Source organism: Penicillium manginii (genome assembly GCF_028828005.1).
Source record: "Penicillium manginii strain IBT 31320 chromosome Unknown utg000005l:1.0-5665137.0:1.0-5668048.0, whole genome shotgun sequence".
In the NCBI taxonomy this organism is placed as follows: domain Eukaryota; kingdom Fungi; phylum Ascomycota; class Eurotiomycetes; order Eurotiales; family Aspergillaceae; genus Penicillium; species Penicillium manginii.
In genome coordinates this window covers 3,694,371-3,718,079 of record NW_026643106.1, presented here as the reverse complement: position 1 = coordinate 3,718,079, position 23,709 = coordinate 3,694,371, and the positions used below count along the sequence as shown (strand labels likewise).

The following is a 23,709-nucleotide window of genomic DNA, read 5'->3' as shown; positions in this document are numbered from 1 at the left end:
GCTGTTTTCCCACGCGACTCTTGGTATTCTATCGCAAAAAGGTATGTTTGGCTGCTTCTCTTTCGCGCGCGCACAACTCAGCATCCACCGCTCTCGTGATCCACTGTCGACGTCTATCAGAATTAGAATTGGACTTGGGCTTGGAGGAAGAACCTGTGACTGATATATCTCACAGATATTGGATCTTTCTGCCCTTTGTTGTTGATCATACCATCGAAACCTCCTGCGCGACGTCCACTTTCATCGTCCAAGATGAGTGGTGGATTAGGCCAACGGCCACTCTCAGAAGTGAGCCCCATGGCACAACGGCGCAACTCGCCCATTTGGAACCAATCGAACAAGGTAAATGCGCCTTCAAGCCAGCCGCAGGGGCATGTAACAGCAAGCTGATAATATTGGATAGATCACGACTGGCGACTCGACATATGATGTCTCACCTCTCAACAACAATGCTTCCCCGCGTCTCTTCTGGAAAGGTCGCGAATCCCCTTCTCCAACCAAGGGTGTTGAGAACCATGCCCCATACGACCCAGAGAGCTGTGTCCTCCCAGCTCGACGAGCATCCTGAGAAAATTTGAAGCGCGCATCTCGCGTCAAAAACCACGCCATGTTGCGAGAAGGCCAGGAATATGATCCTGCCCACGTATCCGTCCCTCATCGACCCCTTGCCGCCGACCGCTCGCCAGACCGAGAGAGCCAGATGAACCTCGCCAAATCTCAGTTCGTGGATGACGACCTTGGTGATCTTGGCGACCAAGTACCCAGACCTCACTCCCCCAGCAAAGAACAACCGTCCCCGGCAAAGTCTTCCCTCTCCAAGGGCAGCCGATATGGCAAGGGCTTTGACCCTCAACACGACATTTGGTCAGAATACGATAGCGCTGGTCACCGACATGCTAAGAGCGTAACATTCGACGTTGCGCCGCCCCAAGTTAATGAATACGAAATGCGCACTCCCGACCCATCGTCAGTTGCGTCCGAGTCGCGTGAGGCCAGCTATGACTCTGAGGAGGACGATGATGTGAGCAGCTTTGAGCATGACTCCTTCATGGACCGTGACGACAGCTTTGATGCATCCTTGGAAGATATTGAGAAGACTCCTGTTGTCCTGCCGGAGGACTGGCGTTTCATGAGCCCTGGTAGCAATAATGGAGAAGAAGACTCATTCGTGGAGCACCCAGAAGAACACACCGACGACAGCCGTCCTACCTCCCGGGATGAGGTGGGCAGTCAACACTCACGCGTCGAGTCACTCGACTCGAATGGTGAACGCCGGCCCTTACCACCACTGCCATCTCTCAATCGCCTATCTGGCTCTCGTCCTTCATCCCCCGAAAAACTTGCTGCCGCCTTCGAATTGGGTAGTGGTGGCCAGCGAGTATTGCCTTCAGCGCCGGCTGCAGCTTCGTATACAAAGTCTGATATCAACGGCGGAATGTCTTTGGAAGAGCGGCTGCGTCTCATGATGTTGAATGATAAAAAGAAGAGTAAGGATGAGAAGGTTGAAGAGGTCGCGGATCCATCGTCTCAGTCCACACAAGATCAAGACTTTTCGGACAAGGTCACTAGCGAACCCTCCAAAGACGATGTTTTCTCTCCACCCCGCATCTCTCGGGATTCGATCCTGCGGGATATCCGCAAGGGCGATAGCTTTGAAGATGACGTCTATGATGAGGAGGATTCTCACATTTCTGAAAATGCTGATCAATTCGACCATTATGACCCCGATGTCCCCATTCCTTCCCTCGAAACTGAATATGACGACGATGACTCTTCGAGTGTGATTGTCAAGGAAGAAGCTACCGAAGATGATCTATACGCCATTCCCGACTATTATCAAAACTCATCCGACCATAGTCTATCATCGCGCGACCAACGAGCCACCTATGATCAAGATAGCAGCTACTCTCTGCGCTCTGCCGCCGAGGCCGCTCAAGCTGCTGCGTTTGATGATGAGGATCGGGCCTCCGGACAAACAACTCCCACGGGAGAAAAAGACGCCCAGGCACCTGCTAACTTCCTCCCGGAAATCAATCATTCTGCTGCCCCCAGAGAGTCACAGGCCTTGGACATGGCCTCCATCCGCCAATCCTTGAACCGGCCAGTCACTCCGGAGATCAAGGAGGAAGAACTCTCTGAACCGTCTACACCCGACTCTGTGATCCGTCACCCTATTCAAGACGAGGAGGATGAGGATGCGGAATTCTCACAGGATGAAGAAGATCATGGATTCAGCTCGTCTGATGAATCGGTCCCAGAGCCCATTGCCACGATCAAGGCCCCAGGCCAAGGACTCAAGACTCGTCCGTCGCTCACCCCCGCCGATGTCGATGCTATGGCCGCAACACGTCGCAAGATCAGTGGTCAACACCCTCCTCCCATGCCAGAGCTGCCGAAGCAGACACCCCAGGAACCTGAAATGTCCGACACAGAAGAGCTGGATAAAGCAACTGCGCTTCCTCCTCAGCTCACCCTTCCCACTTTGAGCCAGCGCCAGTCTAGCTTGATGCAACTAGACATTCCCTTCAGCATTCAGGAGGAGAGTCTCGGCTCCGGTCTCAACAAGGAATTTGACCGTGTCATTGAGTCCCAAAAGGTTGCGTTTGCCCTCGCCATTTCCCAGCTTGATTCCAGCCCAACGCCAGCCCCCAAGAAAGCACCCTCACTGGCTCCCCTATCCCCAGGACTTTCAAATTTCATCAACTTTACAGCTCATGCTAACAATCACCGTCCACAGAGAGGCTACCTCATGCGACAAAACACCAAGGTTGTCATTGCCAACAACCGCAACGATGACGAGCCCTCCACTCCTGTCGATCAAACCAGCAATGACCCCCGAGGCACCCGATCGGCCGGATCCTCCCCTCGTAAGGCTAGCCAGCAGACTTGGACCACAGTTCCTTGGAATGGCTCCACCCGCCGCCCGAGTATCAAGATGGCTGGCGCGATCCCTAAAAAGAAGCCTGTTCCCGGAGTAGGATCTGTACCTCCCCTTCCTGGTCAATCAAGTAATGTGCAGCAACCTTCTGCCACTATTGAGGAGAATGAACCAGTCCTGAACGAGGCCTTCGAGGATGGCGAGGAGCGTGGTCGCCTGTTTGTCAAGGTCGTAGGTCTCAAATATTTAGATTTGCCTATGCCTCGTGGTATGTCAACAACTTCAGCTCTCCAAACTCAACAATCAAACTAACATCTCACAGGCGAACGATCATACTTTGCCCTTACTTTGGACAACGGTCTCCACTGCGTTACCACATCTTGGCTTGAGCTTGGAAAAACTGCCCCGATTGGCCAGGAATTCGAGCTTATCGTACAGAACGATCTTGAGTTCCAGCTCACACTCCAAATGAAGGTCGACGAAGCCAAGCTCTACCCTCAGGAGTCTGCTAGTTCCCCCAATCGTCAGAAGGCTTCGGCTCTCAGCCGAGTCTTTGCCTCTCCCCGCCGTCGCAAGGAGCTTGACCTCAAGCAGCAAATGCAATCTCAACAACAAAAAGCGAATGATGTCAACGCTCCGGTCTATGACCGCCTGCGCAATCTTGTCGCCCGCGATGGAAGCTTTGGCCGTGCTTACGTGGCTTTAAGTGACCATGAGAAGATGGCGTTCGGTCGCCCCTATACAGTAGACATTGCCTGCTTCAACGAATGGGCTGTTGACGAACACCCAAGCAGCGTCAAGAGCAAGAAGAGCGCAACTAGCGTGACTGCCCAACGCCGACCGCCGTATAAGATTGGAAAACTGGAACTTCAGCTTCTGTTCGTACCGAAGCCCAAGGGCGGCAATGATGATGACATGCCGAAAAGTATGAACGCCTGCATTCGGGAGATGCGGGATGCCGAGAGTGTTACTGCGCGAAGCTTCGAGGGATTCCTTTCCCAGCAGGGTGGTGATTGTCCTGTAAGTCTTTGAAAAATGGTCTGTTTGATGAAGTCGTTTCTAACAAATTTCTAGTTCTGGCGCCGTCGTTTTTTCAAACTCCAAGGCTCGAAGCTGACTGCCTACCACGAAACTACTCGCCAACCTCGCGCGACAATTAATCTGGCAAAGGCGGCCAAGTTGATCGATGATCGATCTTCTTTGGTTCAGAAAGAGACTAGCACAAGAGGAGGTGGCCGTCGAAAGTCTGCATTTGCAGAGGAAGAAGATGGGTACATGTTCGTGGAAGAAGGCTTCCGAATTCGCTTTGGAAATGGCGAGGTGATCGACTTCTATGCGGATAGTGCGGCTGATAAGGACGGCTGGCTTCGAGTCATGTCAGAGGCTGTCGGCAAGGGAGCTACTTCTGGCAACGGCGCCATCAAGCCATGGGCCGATCTTGTGCTCCGACGTGAGCGCAGCATGAAGTCCCGACGTCTGACCACCGATCGTCTCCCCCCACCAAGCAGTATCCCGGTCGCTCCATCATCTCCTGTTGGCAAGCGACAAAGTGTTGCGATGGGACCGCCGTCTTCGGCAGGAACGGGGGCGCAGGCGCCCCAGTCCCCGCGCCCACGGCCATCGGGACACAAGCACACTTATTCCCAACCTGATATTGGGACTGACGCCCGCCGGCAGAAGACCCGATCCCTCATGTTCTGAGTATATTCATGACACGACCGCACTGAACAAAAGCTTTAGCCTCATCCTTCGATTCTTCTGTCTATGATGCCAAGTTGTCACAATAGCTTCTTTTCTCTACTTTTATCCTCTTGTGGATTGTCGCTCGATACACCCTTTTTATTTCCGTCTCTTTTGGAGACAGAACTTTTGTCCCGTTTCCTTTTGTTTCTTTCTTTCTTTTTTCTTGCCTTCGCTTTGCTTTACTGGAGTCGGTGTACGATTTGAAATCTCTTTCCTTTGTCATTCTTGCGATTTGCTCTTTTCTTTTTCTCGGGCGTGCAATGCAAAGCGGGCAATATGACAATGTTATGACCCTTGACGGCAGGACACCTCCAGATGATTTCCTTTGAGATCCTGTTGTACGTTAATGAGACATACACCCCTTGGTTTTTCCCTTCATGAGTTGATAGTTTACAATTCGAGTTTATTTTGTTTTACTGCCGCGGAGATATCTACTAGAACCAGTTAGTTCTGCGTTCTGCTCTTCATTAGATCCAGCGATCATTCTTTATTTTTATCACTGAAGTCTCCTTCGTCCGTATACTTCGTCCGGCTGCAAGTACTTTTGCTCCGACTCAAGCCTCATAACACTATTCAAACATTTATTAATTATTAATCTGCCCGCTTCTCCTCTTTGGCGTCACATGCGGCACTCGTCATTTGGGATTCCTTCAACGACTGGCGGTGCATTTATCAGCATTTCTCCATGTGAGACCAAGATTGCGTGCTGTTCTGACAAATGAATGTCGCCCACCCCGCAAACAAGCTCAGTATAAAGAATCATGATATCCCCGTCTTCATTCTCATCAGCTCTATTATCACAGTCAATACACTAAGAAAACAATAACTAGTCAACCATCTTCCCAGCATGGCCTCGGCAGCAGTTCAAGTCTCAGCAGGCCACGGCCCCAGTCTATCAGAGAAGCCAGCAATTCCAGTCTCAGACAAACCACACCATGTCCAGACTACTTTGAACTTCTTCAAGGCAAATGAAGACGGATCGCCCCCGGCTCCGGCCTACGTGGGTAAGCCTGAGACATATGATAGGCCGTCCGAACCGCTCGCGACTACCGTCCACGACATTAGTGGTCATGAGCTCGACTACACTCTTGATGGACAAGGATTCCAGCTTTACTACCATGAGAGTGCCGAGAAGGACTTTGTCGACGACGAGAAGATCAAGAGAGAATATTATCCCGAAACGGAGCAATTGCTAAAAGATGCGTACGTGTAATGTCCATTTCTTCCAGTCAAACCCCCATCCTACCACGACACGAATAAAAGGGAAAGCAAGAGAATCACCATACTGATCTAAGATCACCACACAGCACTGGCGGCTCCCGAGTCTTCATCTTCGACCACACAATCCGACGCGCAGGCGGAGATCAACTCCGCGGCCCAGTCCAACGCGTCCACATCGACCAATCCTACTCCGCATCCAAGAACCGCGTCGCACACCATCTCCCCAACGAAGCAGAAGAACTCCTCAAAGGACGGTATCAAATCATAAACGTCTGGCGGCCCATCAAAACGATTCTGAAGGATCCGCTCGCCGTAGCAGACGCGCATACCGTGCCCGATGACGACCTCGTCCCAATCGGATTGATCTATCCCGATCGTCAAGGTGAGACGTATTCCGTTAAACCGGATCCTGGCATTAAGTGGTATTATCGGTATGGACAGACGCCGGATCTCGTGACGCTTATTAAATGCTTTGATTCGAAGGTTGATGGGCGGGCGAGACGGGTTCCGCATACTGCTTTTGTTAATCCTGAGACAGAGAATGAGGCGGGTAGGGAGAGTATTGAGGTTAGGGCTTTGGTTTTCCATCCGGATGATCGGGATTAATAACATTCATGGATAAATGATGGCCTTGCTGGTGCGTGTGGGAACGAACTAGTTCGGTACGGTTCAGGTTCATCGGAGGCTGACAAGGGCAATGGGGATTTTACTGCATATTTAATGACTTTAAATTGACAAATTGACATGATAATGAATGAGATACTTGGCTTTTTCTAAGTAACTGTGTTTATTTCCCAGCGGCAACAGCCTTGATCTCCTCGATGATGTTCTCAGGGGACAGGCCCTGGTAATTGATCTGCTCGAATAATCCACCACAGCCATCCTTTACAGCACCGATTGCCTTGAACTTGGGTGTGTAACCATGTTGCAAGAGGGTCGTTCCAAGGCGAGAGCCAAGCCCGGTCTTTTGAGAAATAGACTCAACGACAACGACGAATGGAGACTCGCCGTATCTCACCAGGGTCTCCTTATCAACGACATTGAGCGTGGGCTTGTTGATCAAACCAACATTCAGACCCTCCTTACGAAGGGTCTCGACAGCATCGAGTGATCGGTACAACATATCACCATAAGAGACGACATAACCAGCCGTACCGGTGCGAATAACCTCTTCCTTTCCTGGAACAAACTCGTATCCATCTCCATACAGCTTCTCGTCGACGCCATCCTTAAGAATGTAAGGGACCTTGGAGCGGGTGGAGAAGATGAAACGCAAACCTCTATCCCAGAAGACCTTGTTCACGACAGCCTTCATCTGCTCACCATCCGCAGGGAAATAAAGCGAGCAAGCATCAGACTCAATCAATCCATTATCAGCGAAGAAATGGTTAAGACCAAAGTGACAAGTGTTATCAGCCATCTCGTCAACACCACTGTGCGAGAAATGCGACAACACAGTGCAGTGGTTCAGACGTGCCATGGTGATTTCAGAAATACACATCTCCAAGAAAGCCGAGAATGTAGAGAAAACACCCTGGCGCTCGCCATTACTGCCAAAGCCGAATCCAGCAGCCGCGGAGAAGTTTCCTCGCTCCATCACGCCCGATGGAATAAATGATTCGGGATGCTTGGCGCCGATAGCCTTCAGGCCAGTAGAGCCGGCCAAATCGGAGTCGATGACCATCACGCGACGGGCAGCTTCCTCCTTGCTCAAACCATCCAGGATGCCGTTGACAGCGTCACCGAAGATATTCCTGTTCGAACCCTTGTCCTTGCTTGAGCCGGCGTAAGTGTGGGGGTTCGATCGGCCCTTGATCTCATCGTAGAAGGCGAGCTGGTCCTTGCTGTATCCGCGCTTGGTGAGATACTTGCGCGCGACGTCGACGGTAATGACGTCGTGTGCGTGGGTCTCGCCTTCAATTCCCTCGATACCAGCGGCCATCGTTCTATCGACGACCACAGCGGCGGGGCCATTGTAGTTGATTACTTCGCACATCGCCTTGTATAGGGAGTCGACATCTTCGCCCTTGGCACGCACGACGTGGAGACCGTGGCCTTTCAGGGTATTGGCGATATCGTAGCCTTTCAGATACTGGGAAGGGTGGCCGGCAATCGTAACATCGTTGTTGTCGACAAATAGCTTGACCTTCAGGTTCCGAGCCACGGCAATTCGCGCCGCTTCGGCGTCATTACCTTCCTGCTGGGAACCGTCAGAGCCGAGCAGGATGACGTTCTTATCTTTGTTGGCCATTGCCACGCCGTTCACCATACCCCACATGTGTCCGAGTCGGCCGGAGCTGAACTTGACTCCGGGCGTGAGCCCGAGCTCAGGGTGACCGGGCAGTTTTGAATTGGCATCGCGGTAGTTGAGGAGGTGTTCGGGCTTGAGGTGGCCATCGAGTGTTGCTAGGAGGTACTGAGTTGCGACTCGGTGACCAGCCTCATCGAAGAATGTGTCGAGGAAGCTGTTCTTGTCATTTTGGATCAGAGCGAGTAGGATGCACACTTCTGGCGCTGTGTCGAAGGGTCCTCCCGTGTGGCCTGATACGCCTCGGGCAGCACCGGTCGCGGTGAAGGCGATAATTGCATCTCTGAAGATATTGATGTTGTTCAGAAGGTCTTTCTTCTGTTCGGCGGTGAGGGTTGCATTGCTGGGGTCCAGTGCAAGATTCTTTTTGAATTGGCTGAGATCAACGGGAAACTTGAAGTTGCTCATCTTGTATAATGGTTCGGATTCTTGGGAAAATATTGGAGCGGCGAACTTTCAGAGCAGGTATTTTCTTTTTAAAAAAAGTCAGTTCCTGTAAGGATTCGACAACCGAAAAAGTAAAACCGGATGGATAATGCAAACGGAGGGGTATTGACGTCATGTTCAGTCAGTGCGGTTGACCGATCTGCTTTTCAATCGGAAAAGTTGTTAAGAGATGATGAAAATGACATAAGAATGAAAAGGATTTAATTGAAGTACTACCTGTTTCCCATCTAACTCAGACCTAGATGAGCAATGTCGTATTTCTATATCCGGAGCCGCCATTTTCCAGAGAACTCTATCTAATTGAGCTCTAGGTAAATGGGGCATTTTAAGCTATCAAGTGGGACGCGATCGTCCCCGCTGTGATATAATTAGGTGCCTACGCCCGTGAACCTCAATGCACTTTCCTCAGGTCGCAAAAGAATGGGAATTTAAATGAAGCCTACCATATTAGATCTAAGTCCAACTGTCCCCTTTGACACCGGGGTCGATGATAAATTCCTCGAGATTTTACGAGGTTGGAGAGGCATATAACTAACTAGACTCGGATGTACAAGTTGCCCAAGGTCCGCTTTGGAATTCACACAATACCTACTAGTAGGTATCAAGAATTTCTATAACTCCATAGGTGGCGCTAGTACCTAGGCAAATTTATATACACTTGAATGCACGCGCAATCCAACATAAAACCCCCATAAGAGAAGTGAGTCCTGTACATACAATAATCAGTCCGAATCCGCTACCATATGCTCCCCGCGCATACCCTTGCCAATTATCTACATTCAGTAGCATTTCACTAAATGGACCACTGACAACATTCCCGATTCCTCGACCAAATGCGATCGCCGAGAATATTATAGTTGCGTCGGCAGATTTGTCCACTTTTTGAACCTCGCGAATAATCGCCGACCATATTGCCGAGAAACTCCCCGCGAAAATCCCGTATGCGACACAAAATACCAGCAGAAGCGGGATCTGGGTAGAAAACCCCCAAAGAAGAAACACGGAAAGCGTAGTCCCGATAGTGGATATAGAAACACAGGTCAGTGCACTGCAGCGATCCGATAGAAATCCCATCGAGATGCTGCCAAATATCGATGCCAGGTTCAAAGTCGTGACTGTGATAGAAGAAAGGAACTCCGAGACTCCGATATATCGTGCGAACGAGGGAAGATAGATACCGGGCAGGAAAAATCCAAGCGCCTCGAAGATGTTGACCACCTGGTAAATGACAAACACCCGGTTTGATAAAAATCGTGTAGTCAGCCGACGATGGGCTACTCCTTTTTGAATTGGAAGCCGGGGCTTGTGAAAGTATAGGAATGGAAGTGGTAGGACGAAGAGTACTCCTGATAAAATTCTCAACGTTGTGCGAAATCCGAATTGTCCCAGCAGACGATCTAGAACAATGGGGAAGAGGATTCCAGACAGCCCCGACCCAGCCCACACGATTCCGAAAGCGAGGCCTCGCTTCTTGTCGAACCATTCGGTCATAAACAAAATGGATGGACTATAGGCAATACAGCCACCGATGCCGAATCCAATACCTTGGGAAAGAACAAGATGCGTAACATTCGATGAAAAAGATCCCATGGCCAAAGAGAAGCACATTATCACCAATCCTATTGTCGAGAACCATCGAGCCAGACGAGGAAGAAGTATCATGCAAACAATTGCACACGGGCAACATAGATAGGCTGCTCCCTATAGAGATGTTAGTGTCGGGGTCCTGATATGTTAAATTGAAACCTCCAAGGATCTTACAGTTGCACACGTGCCGATGGCGGCCACCATGCCTGAATCTTCAAATAGTTCATTATCACGATAATAGCTCTGAAATACTCCAAAAGCAAATGCGAACCCTAGTTATATTAGCACGTGAAATCCATTCCAGTCGTTAAATGATAGACGAACCCCATGTCAGGGCTTCTATCATGGTTGAAGCCGCTAAAAACATCCATGCATGAAATCCGCCATCCATTGGGGGCAGCCCATTCTCCTCCCCAATATCTTTTATTTCACTTTCGTGACATAGAGCAATTTCTTGTTCTTCGTGCGCATCGGAAGTCGCTGATAAGGATTTTGAGTGGTCCATGAGGTCGAATTTGTCGTAGGCTTTCAGAAAGTTCTCAAAGCCTGAGCCCGCCGGAAAAAGTTTCAGCTTTCTTTATGAAATAAAAGGTAATCGACATATTGCTTAGGTCACATTGTGTAATGCCCCAGGGTACTTCTGTTCTAGGAAGGGATGAAAGCCTAAGTATCTATCAAGTGACGGAAGGAATTCAAGAAGTGACGCGGGCAGCCAATTGGTTCTTTTGAATTTCGGAAGAAACGAACCGATGGCCGAGGATCCGGGGTCTGTATTTAGATCTGCTAAGCAGGGGACGTGCGTATCATGCAATTGGACCGGGAATTTGATCATCGTGATACAATGTGTAGTGGGTTGGGGGTGCTACGTAGAGTTTGTACGAAGTGGGTATTCGGATTGGGTCATTGGTTTTCTAGCAAGGAGAATAATTTAAAGACCAGATTTGACGTGCTAATCGTGGGGCATAGGATCATCCAAAGGGGGGGATCGTCGACCCAGCGCGCAAGGCCGGCTAGCGACGGTGGTTGCAAGGGTTGGAATGTAGGGCGTAGTCATGGCAAACTTCCTCTCTTGAACCTAAAGACGTTTGTTCTTCTTATGAATACACCGTGACATCATATGCTCTAGCTCCTGTTGATAGAAACCAGGAACGCGTCCAGCATCCCTGCCTAAAACTCTATCTTTCAAGTTAATCACAGGGTTGACCATGTGAAGCCACGAGATCCAGAAGGCCCTGGAGAAGATCAGAGTGGCCCCGCCATTTCACCATGTGATATATTGCTTTTTTTCACATATTTGGTAATTTCAAGAACACGTAAACGGTTTTCCAACGGAGCCCGACTGGAACTTGGTGATCTAAATCATAAATTAGCCACGAACACGAATTGTATGGAAAATATGAACTTACAAGCTCGGCGATACTGGCATACGTGCCACACCCAAAAATAATGATCCCCACACTGAAAACCACGGCATTGAATATCGCAGGTTTCAGATTCTTCTTTTCGTACCATGCACCCTCTCTCAAGAGCAAATACCACATGACAGGTGGAAGGTAGAAAGACAACCCGGAGACAAACAGCGCCGATATGATGGAAAGAAGCTCCGAGAAAATTGGAATCGCCTCAGCAATCACCCAGGCTAGAAGGGTGACGATAAACACTAGACCCAGCCATGATGCCCAACCTTTCGTAGTATTGATATACCGAATTATTGAGTCCTTGTAGAACTTCCCATGGATGTACCGACAGACCACTGTGGTATTAATAGACCCAGAGATAAATATGACGGGTAGTGCAATTCCAAAGACCACTCTGGACATGAGTGGTCCCGCTGAGAGCAGAGCCGGTGATTGTACTCCCTGGCCCACAAAAGCGTAGATGATCGATCCAGTGAGACTATAGACAACAATCTGAATGCCTCCCATCCACCACAGGGTCTTAATGTAGTCTTCCGGTGTGTGCATCTCATCCATAAATGATGGTAGACAACCAGCAAAGGAATACGCAAACACAATATTGTTTGTCGCAACGATGGCCCCTGAAAAGGTGAGACCAGCCTTGGGCCATGCTGACCACGGAATTATGTCTGGGTCGACAATAGCAGAGTCACCCGAGTATCGAATCCCCGTCGCGATCATTGTAGCCCCGATGGCTATAATGATTGAGGCAAAATCGATGTACCCCAGTATCGCAATCTCTGCAAAAAAGGGAGGGACCGCAAGAAGCAGCAAGATAGCTGCTGATGAGATACTGAATACCAGGGCACAGACACTGCTCTCAGTAATAGTTCGGAACGCAATAGCACCAGTCAAACAGTGAGACCCAATGACAAAAACAAGTAACGTCACGAAGCATCCAATGAAGATCTTGGAACCCCACTTGCCAAATAACAAATGCCCGACGTCTGCATAGTGACCAATTTGTGGGTATTTCAACTTAGTCTGACCGATATTGTATCCTGCATAAATTGCCACGAAGCCGAGTGCCACAGTCAAGATTAATCCTGCGACCATCCCAAGGGCCGCGAAAGCAGAGGGGAGACCCAAGCTTCCAAGAGCTATTGCCTCTACGATAGAAAGCACCGTTAGGCGTTTCCATCCGAGCCGATTGAATCGAGCATCTCCTTCTAATATCCGCTGTCTTTCTGGGTCGATGAATTCTGGGTCCTTGAGGACGGCGTCGGTCGCCATGGTGCGAAATAGGAAAGGTCTCGTCAAGGATTGAGTCGTGAGCTGATTGTTCTTGCAAGCTTGTAGGTGGGAAGGGGGGGGTCTTGACCGGCTAAGGAATGTGCGAACCAGTATTTCATCAAAATAAAAAGCACAGTTCAGGATCCAAACTTTTAAAAGATCAGATATGATTGATAAAAGGGACCAGCAGCCGAAAGTCGGAAGCAACCGCTGAGTGGGGTTTCGCGACCCCAAAAGTGGAAATCAGGTCCGGGGTACTTTCGGAGCTTGCTTGGTCAATGTGTTACATTCACTTTTCTGTAAGCGATGCAAGCGGGGCTGTCATATCTCGCTCCGTAGCTGAACATTGTCCCTGGGTTCTCAAAAACTTCGAGGGTCTTGAGTTTGGCTCTATTAAGTCTATTAGATCATTTCCCTCAATTACACGGTTCAAACATCATCCGTTCACATACATGGCTACACCTGGGGCATGAGATCTCGAAGCAATGAAAAATTAATGGCCACAATGTAACCTGTTGCTCATCTCTCAGGTTGATCAAAGCAAAGCCTAGGTTAAGCCCCGCCCGCATGGCACCCTGTTGTAGGGCCATCGGAAAGCCAATGGCGAAAGCCAACGCTCCACAAAGGGGAAATCTTCAGGTGATTTCATTTGGCTGGATCCAATAAGCCTCTGTTGCCAAGCACTTGGCACACATCTCCGAGACAAACACGAGTCCATTTCCCGTAAAATTAACGAGCATAGGAAGTCTCGGCGGCGAAAAGAACATAATGGCCTGACCCAACCATTACTAAATTTCTTATTTTGTGTACAAAATCTTATCTTCAATTTCGGCAAAAGTTTATGACTTATCGTCCATGGGCCTGACGATATGCTCGTCTGGTCTCCACGGACAAACGCTGAAAGGTGCAAGACTTTGGTTTGTAGCCAGATTTTTGCCAATCTGACGTCTGTGCTAAGTAGCAAAGTTCTGGTTGAAATATCATTCTCTAATCAAGTCTTTCGGCATATTTCGATAATCTGGGAAATTCGAGTCTCCTCTGAATTTGCGCATATAGCGGTCAAAGAGCCAAGAATCATGGATCACGACTGTTCCCTTAGCGGCTCATTCCTGCGTGGCCTCTGTAGATTTACGAGGACGGCCATTACGTGGAGCATCTGCGACAAAACGATCCTCGATTTGAATAGGACATTGCTGTAGATTATAACCACGTTCAATTGCACGCTGAATAATAAACCATACAGTTCTGACATGTATGCCTGGCATATCGGCAATTTCGCAGGTGCTAACACCATTTGTTGACAGTGCAAGGGCAAAAATGCGTTGCGATTGAGATGTACTAGGCATTTTGATAGCGATATTCATCAAAAAGCAGACGGCGGGGCCGGTTGCTTAATAGCAGCAATATTGGGCATCTTGAGGCCTTTGGACACCATATTCTAGATTGCATTGCATATAAACGAGCAAAGACACTGGGGGCTAGAGCTGATAATCTTACAATTGCACTACTACACTAGTAATGGTAGGAGCGTGTCGACGAAAAAGCTTGGACTTCAAGTTGGAAACTTGAAGTATTACTAGTAGACCCCCAAGTCCGTACTACACCACGAAGAAATAATTGGTTATGACAGAAAAGACATTATCTTCACGGAACTTCCTTTCATTGAAAGTTTGCTGTAGCATCCCAAAGCTAATCTGGCAGGCGATCGATTTTCTCTGTTCCCGATTTCATAGTTCCGCCCTTGCCGCGCCCACGGCACAGATAAAACTAAACAATCGCGGCTTTTCGGTAGCAAATTATCCCCCGCCCTGGCGCAAGACAGTCGCACGCATAATAATGCAGTTCCACCTCAGCTGAAAAATTCTTGCAGCATTGTCAAGTGCATTTCCTTAGATACCGCCGTCTACTAATAAGCATTGAGGGATTGTCACTATAATCGACCCTACATTTCTTATCTTTGATGATAAAGCTAAATAGAGAACGAGGGTGACTTGGAAAGTTGTAAATTGTTAGCGTCATACTACTTTCGGGGATCAATTCAGTGGATTCTTTTGCGGAGGAAGTGCGTATTTCCAAGAAATTTCTGTCTATATAGTCCAACGGACATCTTGAAAGATGCTCTAACAGCTAGTAATTAATAATTCATAGCCGCATAAAAGTTAAGCTCTATGTACACATAGCTTGGCATAGTAAGCTGGCATAAGCTGTGATCGTGAAATGCAGCACTAGCAAGGAAGTTTGTCTCAAATATATCCTGGCCATTGATGACACTAAATAGTAGTATTCAAATCGGGTACACCTTTGAGGAATTCTGCATGACTTTTTTTCCATGGATAAGTCTGCTCAAGAGACTTAACTAGCTCACGATGCTTTTCACTTCGTGGCTGAATAGTAACATCATACGGAGCAGGATGGCTCAGTACACCCGGCAAAAACTCTGGTGCAATATCTTGCTCTTTGCCATCTACCAGAGGCTTTGAGATATTGAAAACAGATAGAACTTGTGCAATGATTAGGAAAACATTCGTGTCAGCAACGTTGCGACCGGGGCAAATTCGACGACCAAACCCAAACACAATGAAGCGAGGATCGCGCTCAGGAACATGGGACTCGCTTGCCAGGAAGCGCTCAGGCTTGAAATTCATAGGATCTGGGTACACATCTTCGTCGTGTGCGAATGCCCTTGATGTTCAATTTAGTAACAGAGTTTCCCCAGGCCAACTATACGAATCGATAGAAGCGTTCTTACCAAAGATTTGTGAGAATTGAAGATCCTTTGGGGATGAAATAACCCTCACATATGTCATCCTCTGTCGAAACGTGCGGTATACCCATTGGAGCCACCGGGTGCCATCGAAATACTTCTTTCACCAGCGCATCGATGTAAGGAAGATTCTCTCGGTCTTTGCATTGCGGCAGTCGATTTTCACCAAGGACGGCATCCAACTCCTGCTGTGCCTTGCGCTGCACATCTGGGAATAGAGCCATTGCCAGAAAAAAGCTCGAAACCGTTCCAACTGTCTAATTATTGTTTAATAGAACTTCCGGGTATGAAGAGTCCCTATTTGCTTACCGTATCAGCTCCTCCTGCATACACAGATGCGGCCGTCCATTTTATTATGGTTTCGTCCATAGATCCGGGAGCTGGAGGTTCTTTCTTGAGGATGTTTGACAACAAGGATGGAACATATCCATCCTTCTTCATCTGCTCTTTGACGAACTCGTAGGGGACATCACTAAGTGCAGTTGACTTGGTTTTATATTGTTTAGCCTTTTCTTTGAAGCCGACTCCGGGAAACCACGAGGGTAAATGCCTTACTGCTCAGATGTTAGAAGGAATACAGGGATTCGGGTTCCGAGGTGTCTCCAACGACTTACACATGGGGATGAAATCCACCAACCATGTTAGTGGAAGCATTACAACAATAAACTCTTCCATTGCTTTATCGACCAGATCAACAAGCGGATCACGATCATGGGACTCAATGGTGTATCCATAGCTGAGCTTGAGAACAAGTGCGCCTGTTTCCCTATTATGGTACGTTAGAGGTGTAGGTTCTACCTGCTCCACAGATCGAACTCACTTCCGGATGTGTTGCTGTAGATTTTCGGGCTTGTTCAAAAGCCGCAGTAACAAATGTGCGACTTCAGCTGACTGAAGTTCGTTGAATGAGGCGACAGAGTTATTGGATCCTATCTCTTGGTAAAGATATTTTCGAGTCCGGCGAACATGTTCTGAGTTGGCCATGGCACCAGTAATATACTGCCAGCCACACCTAAATATTCAGGTGTCAGTCTTGATTCCGGATACTAGTACTAGTAGTTACCACTAGTATTAAAGGTAGCCCGAGAACCCACATCTCACCAAAGGTTGGTTTAGTTCGGGAAGAATGGATAACGGATCGTTTTTCGAGTAATTCCACAGCAAGTCGAACATCGTGAAGAAAAATGATGTTTTCACCCAGCAAATTGATTGAACTAATGGGTCCTTTTTTTACATCAATATCATCAATAGGAATCTATAAGCCTCGGGGATTATTCTTACCATATTTTTCTTTGTGTTTAAGCCAATGCAACCAAGAATGCTGGTCCACGGCGGGTAAGTCTTTCAAGTTTCCAATAATCGGAGTTCGTGGAGGACCGGGCGGGAGCGGGGGCCGATTTCTCCGTTTAAACAAGGCTCTGGTTACTTGAATCCCCGTGACAGAAATAAACAAACCAATCCAAAAGATGAGGAGCATATTGATAGGATTGCCTTTGAAGAAAAATAAAAGTACCGCGGGAAACACAACTTTTGACACGCAAATTTTCATTATATTTGTAACTGCCCCTCCCCGTTCGAAGGAATGCAATTATCCCGTTCTTACATATTCACTTTAGTACTGATTGGCTGACTTTGCTTTATTGGCCCTGCAGGAATGCATCATACTAGGTAGCTATGGTTTTGCAATAGGCTGAGGGGCAGAGATAGGCCCCCACTCTACAAAGCCATTGTGCACGTTCCCTTTTCTCACCCCACATCTGTTTAATAAAAGACCTACGAGTGGTCAATTATTTCCAGCTCAAGCTGCCAGAGAACTTTGCTGGTCGCTTCCATCGTGGCAGATGCCTATTTGGCATACCTAACTTTACCAGTGATGACTAGTTAACTAGTGCTGCCCACCGTCACAACCGTCCATCCTTTGAGATATTAGCAGATGGCCGTTGCCCGGGGGTCATATGTCATCTCGCCCAATTCGGTTCCAAGCAGTGGGGTATCCCTGTAAGCATTCAAATCGATCATGCCGAATGCCTTTAAGCACCTGAGCTTAAAAAGTTGACAATACGCCTGCCAAGACTCAAGTTGCCGCCTCGGGTTTCAGGCGACGTGGCCATCGTACAACGGGGCATTTAGTAACAGTCATTAACTACCCTGCACCTAGGCGAGCTACTGTCTAATATTTCAGCTTCTACAACAGATCTCGCTCTTCAGAACGATACTTAGAAATCATCACCGTCCAGAAAGTGTTCATAATGTTTGCATTCCGTTCAATTAATGTCCGACTTTTGTGACTAGTAAATTTTCAAACATGTTTATATTTTAACGCACATCCCCGCCTCTTAGTTTCCGCCAGCAGCCTGGGGCATGTGGGGAGCCAAAAAGTTCATAAGATAATCCCTCTTTCCAATGGGGACACCCTCCTTTCGCAGAATCGCATAGGCAGTGGTCAAGTGGAAGTACAGATTCGGCAAAGTGAAAGCAGTCGCGTACGCGGTGTTCGAGAGGTCAATGTTCATTGGGCCAAGGGGTGTGGCCTGGACATGGTCGGCACGTTGGTTGACAATTTCCTTATCGGCAGCGTCGAGGGTCTTCTGGACAATTTCAATTCGCTCATACATCTCGGCGAATGAAGACAAGTTGTCTTCAAAGATGGTAGGTTCACGGCCAGTAAACCGGGCGACCATTTTTTCGGCCAATTGTGCGGCGATGTGGACCTGGTAGGTCAGGGGGTTCATGTCTTCGACCAGACGGGCTGTAGGGAATGATGCAGCGTTGGCGTGCTTCTCGCCTTCGCGGAGGATGTTGGCCAGGGACTTGAAGGCATTCTGGGCCGTCGGGATGGTTGCGTCGTAGAGAGAGAAAGAAGACATGTTTATGGTTTGATATTGAGTGCGAGGAAGATTGATGAGTTGAGGTTATGAGTTCAATGGAATCTTGTTAAGGTGTTTTTTTTAATCTGTACAACTTTGTGGTGGGCATTCTCTTTAAATATTACACTACACTACACGTGGTCACAATGGACGTCTTCATCCTTGGTTGATCCGAGCCCCAACGGTGAAGTGGGCCAAGCCAAAGCTGGAATTTCTGACAAACAGACCCGCAATTCCAACCAAATCCTTGACTTTTCTGGGAATACCCCGCCAAAGGAACCGCTTCGAAACGAAGGGATCTTTGTATGTTTATTAATCCAAAGTAATAACCCAGGTGAACCAATCCCCGGGTACGAGGAGCCCGGGCTTTGATTTAAGAATTGACCCGAAGCCCGGTAAGCCCCCAGATTTGTGTGCTGTAGCTCGTATTCCGGGGACCATGTAAGGCGACCGTGATAAAGTCGGTGAACTGCTTGCTTACCAATTTAAATGGGTTGTTTGTTGCCCAGTTATTGATAGAGTTTGAGGGGATGATAAAACCAACGAAAATGAAAACCATTATTAAGGTCCTCAACAGTTTCATGCGTCTCCTGACGGATCCTTTACAGCCTAGCAGGGGCAGTTTGACACGTAAGAGGTGAGTTCAGGAGCTCAACATCAAACCGTAAATTCGAGTGATCGAATATACGCGGCAGTGCTCGAAATCGCATCTCACCCCGAAGCCCACGTCAGTTTAATGTTCAATTTATTTAAGAGCCTCATCTCTAGGCGCATTCTAACACGCTAGCCATATCCATGCAAGCCCCTTCTGTAGGCTCCCTTGTGGCCGTGCCCAGAAAGCACCACACCTAAGGTATTAATTACTTTGCGATATGAATTTGTAGCTCTTTCTTCGCAAGATATGGAGAATGAAGTAAAATATTTCTATTGAAGTACTAAAGAATCTAACTGATAAGGCTCAGTCCTAAACAAGAGAACCTTGGAATGCGTGGAAGCCAACGAAATCTTCAGACTCAATCGACCTGTTTTCACAACTCCTAAGTATGATGGTCATCTGTATATCAACAAGGAACTTTTCGTGAAGCAGCTTTCCATACTTATATAGGAAAACGCGTACCGGAATGAACACCACACAGAAGAGCGACGACATATTGTTCCCCCGGCCGAGACCGAGCGATGCATACATCGCGGGCCCCGCGTGCAGAAGAAATGCGCCCATAACTTAAAGTGACTGTAAAACAGTTAATGCTGCGATCGCAGACGGGGTACATTGTTCGTAGCTGTTGATAGGATGATTTGTTAAATGGATAGAAACAACCTATCATGCCAAATTCCAGAGGCGCGAGCCCAACAATGGGAGTGACCAAAGAAAAATACACTATTATGTGACCCGAAACTCTCTCTGAGAACCCGTATTGAGATACAAAGATCTCGGAAACTGTAGTAGGTAGGAGGTAAAGAACACCACAAATCGTAGAAAGATAGAGGCACAGGATGAGGACAATGGGTGACTTCATGAGTAGTTTGAAAGGACGTATAAAGGCTCTCCGAATAAAACCCCCTTCGAGTCATTGATTTTCGAGTCCAATAGTATCAGCTTCTCAATTCCAGTTGGTTGGTTTCTTTCGAAGACGTTTTGTCTTCCATCGAATCAAAGTCTCATCGTTTGTTTCGCAATTGACGATGTCGATGACAGCAGAGACCACACTGGAGATGATAATGAGAAGAATCCAGAAGATCCATTTTCACTGTAATATCAGGTGAATTATATTGACTCGGACCGTACACAGATCCTAGAAAATGAGTTGAATAATGAGTAATAACCTCTTACGTTGGCTTCTATTGATTCAGGCTTACCGGTATGATGTCATTATTTACGCTCTTGTCGGTATTGTTGATGTTGAGGCCGTGATGCCTCAGGCGTTCGTCCCCTTCTAGATAGCTTCGTTCCCTTCTTCTCTCACCACCCACCAACCTTCGAACATCACCACTTTCATCCCCTCCCATTCATCACCCCCTATCAGTTGATTAACTTACATTCACAAGTTGCCAGATCTTCAACATCGATTACATATGCATCAATGCACAATTGCAGCGTAACCCGTGTCTACTTAAAGTCAAATCATTTGGCAGCGTGCCGTGAGGCCACCCTGTACGCCTGTGCGAAACTCTATCGCTCGTCAAACCTGCAATTCCTTGACGATGATTGGCCATATGACAAGCCCACAGGCGATGCGAGCCGAGCATGATCTTGAAGATACATCCACAAGTGGAGGGGCTGAATGTCCTAGCGTCAAGGCATCCACATTACACGCCGCTGATTGGTTAGTCTCATCAGACTAGCTTCCTCTGCGCTCCACAAGTTCGCGATGAAGAGGTGCCAAGTGGAGAGCTTGCGGCGATAGTTGCTCAGGTGGCCCCCTGTATGCGTTACCAAGACGGCGCCCCCCTGCCGGGAAGTGGTGCTCATTCAGCTGGGAAATTCTGCAGCCCTGAAAATGGAGTATTTTGCTCCCCGCCCCCGGCCGAGGAGTCTTCGCTTCATATTCTTTTCCTCGTTCGCTGCTCTTACTATTAATTGCACTGCCTGTCCTTGAGTATTTGTTTTTCCTAATGGCACCTGCAGATACCGAGAGCTTCCCGGTTGAGGACTGTGTCCTTCGCCACAGAAAGGATGCGCAGCGCGCCCCCACTCGCAAGCGCATTATTATCTGCTGTGACGGCACCTGGCAATCTGCCGTGTCTGGCAAGAGGAACGTCCCGTCGAATGTCACCCGTTTGTGTCGGTCGTTAAACCATACCGGCACAGATGAACACGGTAATCAGTGGCAGCAGGTTGTCTTCTACGACTCCGGAGTCGGAACCAGCCCTAGTGTGGTGGAAGATGTTATTGAAGGTGCATTCGGCGAGGGCGTTGAGCAAAACGTCATCGAGGCCTACAACTTCTGCGTTTTGAACTACCACCCCGGTGATGAGATTATGTGCTTTGGTTTCTCGCGCGGTGCGTACACGGCTCGCACGATCGCAGGACTGATCTCGGATATTGGCGTCTGTCATAAATCCGAGCTGAATAGCTTTCCGGATCTATGGCGCCAGTACAAAAAGGTTAAGAAGGGGAAGCGCTTCGATCGAAGTGATTTATGGTTTGATTGGATGTTCGGAAAGGCGGATGAACATCAAGGTGCTGGCACGGAGGGAAACCGAAAGTTTCGCTATGAACATGCCCCACAGGGTGATTGGGCACAGGAAGGATCGAGAGAGGTTAAAGTCGTTGGAGTCTTTGACACAGTCGGCTCCCTAGGCATGCCGCAGGTGCTTGGTTTCAAGCTACCATCTACGGGCAAGGATGGCTGGCATAATGTTGGACTGTCGCCAAGTAAGTACAAAAATCTATTGATGCCTTGCTTTGACAGTATCACGCCGAATTGAATTAGAAACCTGACACATTTCAAGATATCAGACACGCATTCCAAGCCTTGGCCCTAGACGAACACCGTCAGTCCTTTTCTCCCTCGGTTTGGTACTTACCGAACAAAACCTGTACACGAGAGGATGTGGATGCCAGAAAGAAAGAAGAGGCTGAAGCCGAAAAGCGATACTCAGAGGCCCTACAAGAGGCGATCAATCTCAAGGAAAGTGGCCAGGCCACCGACGCTGAGGTGAACGCTGCCGCGAGAAATGTCAATCAAGTCGCGAAGGCCTGGAACAAAGTAACTCGACGACGAATGAAATCCGAGGAGCGATTGAAGGTTCAGTCCGAGCTGAAGCAAGTGTGGTTCCCTGGCTACCACGTTAACATCGGTGGAGGAGACGACAGTACCTTGAATAATATCGGTGATATGGAGGAAATGTCTAACATTACCTACTCGTGGATGTTGGATCAGATCAAGAATCACCTCTCCATCGACGAGCGCTTCGTTATGCAGGCTATGAAAGCACGCGAGGAATACCTCCAAACGCTAAACAAGAAGTACGAGCACTGGGAAGCCTCTGTGAGCACTTTGAAGAGAGATTCATTCAAACAATGGGTGTCCCGCGCTGTTGAATGCATCATGCACCCCTCAAAGATGCTGGAACCTCCAGAGTACAAGGGAATCCGTCGCTATGGCTGGGGAGAAGGTATTTTGATCAACAGCTATAGTCTTTTCTATCATCTGAATGGGAAGAAATGGCGGACCCCGGGAGAATACGGCACCAAAAATGACACTGGCAAATACGCCGGAGAAACATTTGAGCATATTCATCCTGTCGTGAACTACAGGGTGGAGCGAATGAAGATGCTCCACAAGGAGGATAGCAAGCAGCACTCCCTGTACAAGCCCCTTGCCCCCGGCGGGGACTACAAGCGCTGGAAAGAACTGGATGAGAACGGTAACGTCATTCACAAGTACAAATTTGGGAATTCGTCGAAGGCCGTGCCGGAGTGGAAGCTTGGTGCACAGGACTCTTATGAGCGACTTGCAATTGCAGGAATGCCTGCTTATTCCTACGTGGATGCTTTGGACGACGAGCTGAACAGCGGGTTTCGAACTGAGCGTTTTGACTTTGATTCTTACAGCAAAACGGAATATGGTCTCAAGCCTTCCATTGTGCAAAAGCTTCGTGGCGCGGATGCTCGTGCTTCACACGACGAAAGTGAGGGCTGGGGTGAGCAATCCCAATCAACCGTCTTTGACCCTACTGTTCAACCAGAGGATTTAAGAGCAGTTGATGCGTCAAAGCTTCCTGCAGAAAAAACTATTTCCTTGGAAGCTTCGAAGCAAGAGGCCCCACAGCGATTGTGTTTGAGCACTGTCCATTGATTTTGGGAATAGCTTATTTTAAGTACTGTAATAATATCCTATTTAGTGAGCTCAACTCCGCAATAATAATCCGGAGACCTCTCAATTGATCATAAGCCATTTTGTGGGCATCGAAGGTTGCTTCAAGGCGATATCAGGGGGTGTTGGCCTCAGGCAGGAGTACAGTAGGAGTAGTGTGGGCCAAGTCAGAGCTGGAATTCTGACGAGCCCCTAGCTTCCCCTCAAATCTGGCTTATTTGATATCAATATATCCGGAAATTATCAGTTAGTTGGTACAGAATAAGGCAGTAACGAAATTAAAGTATTCGTGACCTTGTGATGGACCGCGTTGCTCTATCAGGTCACATGAGTCGCGACGCGAATACGCGCTTATGAAAAATACACCATTCACCCAAAAGTCAT

The 23,709-nt window shown here is 48.3% G+C and overlaps 9 protein-coding genes across 9 annotated transcripts; 3 read left to right on the top strand and 6 right to left on the bottom strand.

The window, feature by feature from the left end:
* Nucleotides 1-252: 252 nt before the first annotated feature.
* Nucleotides 253-4,579, top strand: bud4 (uncharacterized protein; the record flags this gene model as incomplete). Its single annotated transcript, XM_057104411.1, has 4 exons — nucleotides 253-375; nucleotides 581-3,146; nucleotides 3,201-3,898; nucleotides 3,953-4,579. The coding sequence occupies 4 exons, from the start codon at nucleotides 253-255 to the stop codon at nucleotides 4,577-4,579; spliced, it is 4,014 nt and encodes a 1,337-aa protein (XP_056959368.1).
* Nucleotides 4,580-5,468: 889 nt separating this feature from the next.
* On the top strand, nucleotides 5,469-6,448 carry N7533_007760 (uncharacterized protein; the record flags this gene model as incomplete). The annotated part of the gene is made up of 2 exons (XM_057104410.1): nucleotides 5,469-5,824; nucleotides 5,929-6,448. 2 exons carry the CDS (start codon nucleotides 5,469-5,471, stop codon nucleotides 6,446-6,448), a joined length of 876 nt encoding a protein of 291 aa, XP_056959367.1.
* A 181-nt stretch (nucleotides 6,449-6,629) lies between these two features.
* N7533_007759 (uncharacterized protein) lies at nucleotides 6,630-8,558 on the bottom strand (the record flags this gene model as incomplete). The annotated part of the gene is made up of 1 exon (XM_057104409.1): nucleotides 6,630-8,558. The coding sequence occupies one exon, from the start codon at nucleotides 8,556-8,558 to the stop codon at nucleotides 6,630-6,632; it is 1,929 nt and encodes a 642-aa protein (XP_056959366.1).
* Nucleotides 8,559-9,245: 687 nt separating this feature from the next.
* On the bottom strand, nucleotides 9,246-10,689 carry N7533_007758 (Major facilitator superfamily domain general substrate transporter; the record flags this gene model as incomplete). Its single annotated transcript, XM_057104408.1, has 3 exons — nucleotides 9,246-10,298; nucleotides 10,359-10,456; nucleotides 10,509-10,689. The coding sequence occupies 3 exons, from the start codon at nucleotides 10,687-10,689 to the stop codon at nucleotides 9,246-9,248; spliced, it is 1,332 nt and encodes a 443-aa protein (XP_056959365.1).
* Nucleotides 10,690-11,487: 798 nt separating this feature from the next.
* N7533_007757 (uncharacterized protein) lies at nucleotides 11,488-12,874 on the bottom strand (the record flags this gene model as incomplete). The annotated part of the gene is made up of 2 exons (XM_057104407.1): nucleotides 11,488-11,538; nucleotides 11,591-12,874. 2 exons carry the CDS (start codon nucleotides 12,872-12,874, stop codon nucleotides 11,488-11,490), a joined length of 1,335 nt encoding a protein of 444 aa, XP_056959364.1.
* A 1,103-nt stretch (nucleotides 12,875-13,977) lies between these two features.
* Nucleotides 13,978-14,220, bottom strand: N7533_007756 (uncharacterized protein; the record flags this gene model as incomplete). Its single annotated transcript, XM_057104406.1, has 1 exon — nucleotides 13,978-14,220. One exon carries the CDS (start codon nucleotides 14,218-14,220, stop codon nucleotides 13,978-13,980), a length of 243 nt encoding a protein of 80 aa, XP_056959363.1.
* A 924-nt stretch (nucleotides 14,221-15,144) lies between these two features.
* N7533_007755 (cytochrome P450) lies at nucleotides 15,145-17,115 on the bottom strand (the record flags this gene model as incomplete). Its single annotated transcript, XM_057104405.1, has 7 exons — nucleotides 15,145-15,556; nucleotides 15,624-15,895; nucleotides 15,948-16,192; nucleotides 16,253-16,404; nucleotides 16,459-16,637; nucleotides 16,740-16,852; nucleotides 16,920-17,115. The coding sequence occupies 7 exons, from the start codon at nucleotides 17,113-17,115 to the stop codon at nucleotides 15,145-15,147; spliced, it is 1,569 nt and encodes a 522-aa protein (XP_056959362.1).
* Nucleotides 17,116-17,974: 859 nt separating this feature from the next.
* Nucleotides 17,975-18,505, bottom strand: N7533_007754 (DUF1993 domain-containing protein; the record flags this gene model as incomplete). The annotated part of the gene is made up of 1 exon (XM_057104404.1): nucleotides 17,975-18,505. One exon carries the CDS (start codon nucleotides 18,503-18,505, stop codon nucleotides 17,975-17,977), a length of 531 nt encoding a protein of 176 aa, XP_056959361.1.
* A 2,613-nt stretch (nucleotides 18,506-21,118) lies between these two features.
* On the top strand, nucleotides 21,119-23,307 carry N7533_007753 (T6SS phospholipase effector Tle1-like catalytic domain-containing protein; the record flags this gene model as incomplete). The annotated part of the gene is made up of 2 exons (XM_057104403.1): nucleotides 21,119-21,881; nucleotides 21,959-23,307. 2 exons carry the CDS (start codon nucleotides 21,119-21,121, stop codon nucleotides 23,305-23,307), a joined length of 2,112 nt encoding a protein of 703 aa, XP_056959360.1.
* Between the last annotated feature and the right edge of the window lie 402 nt (nucleotides 23,308-23,709).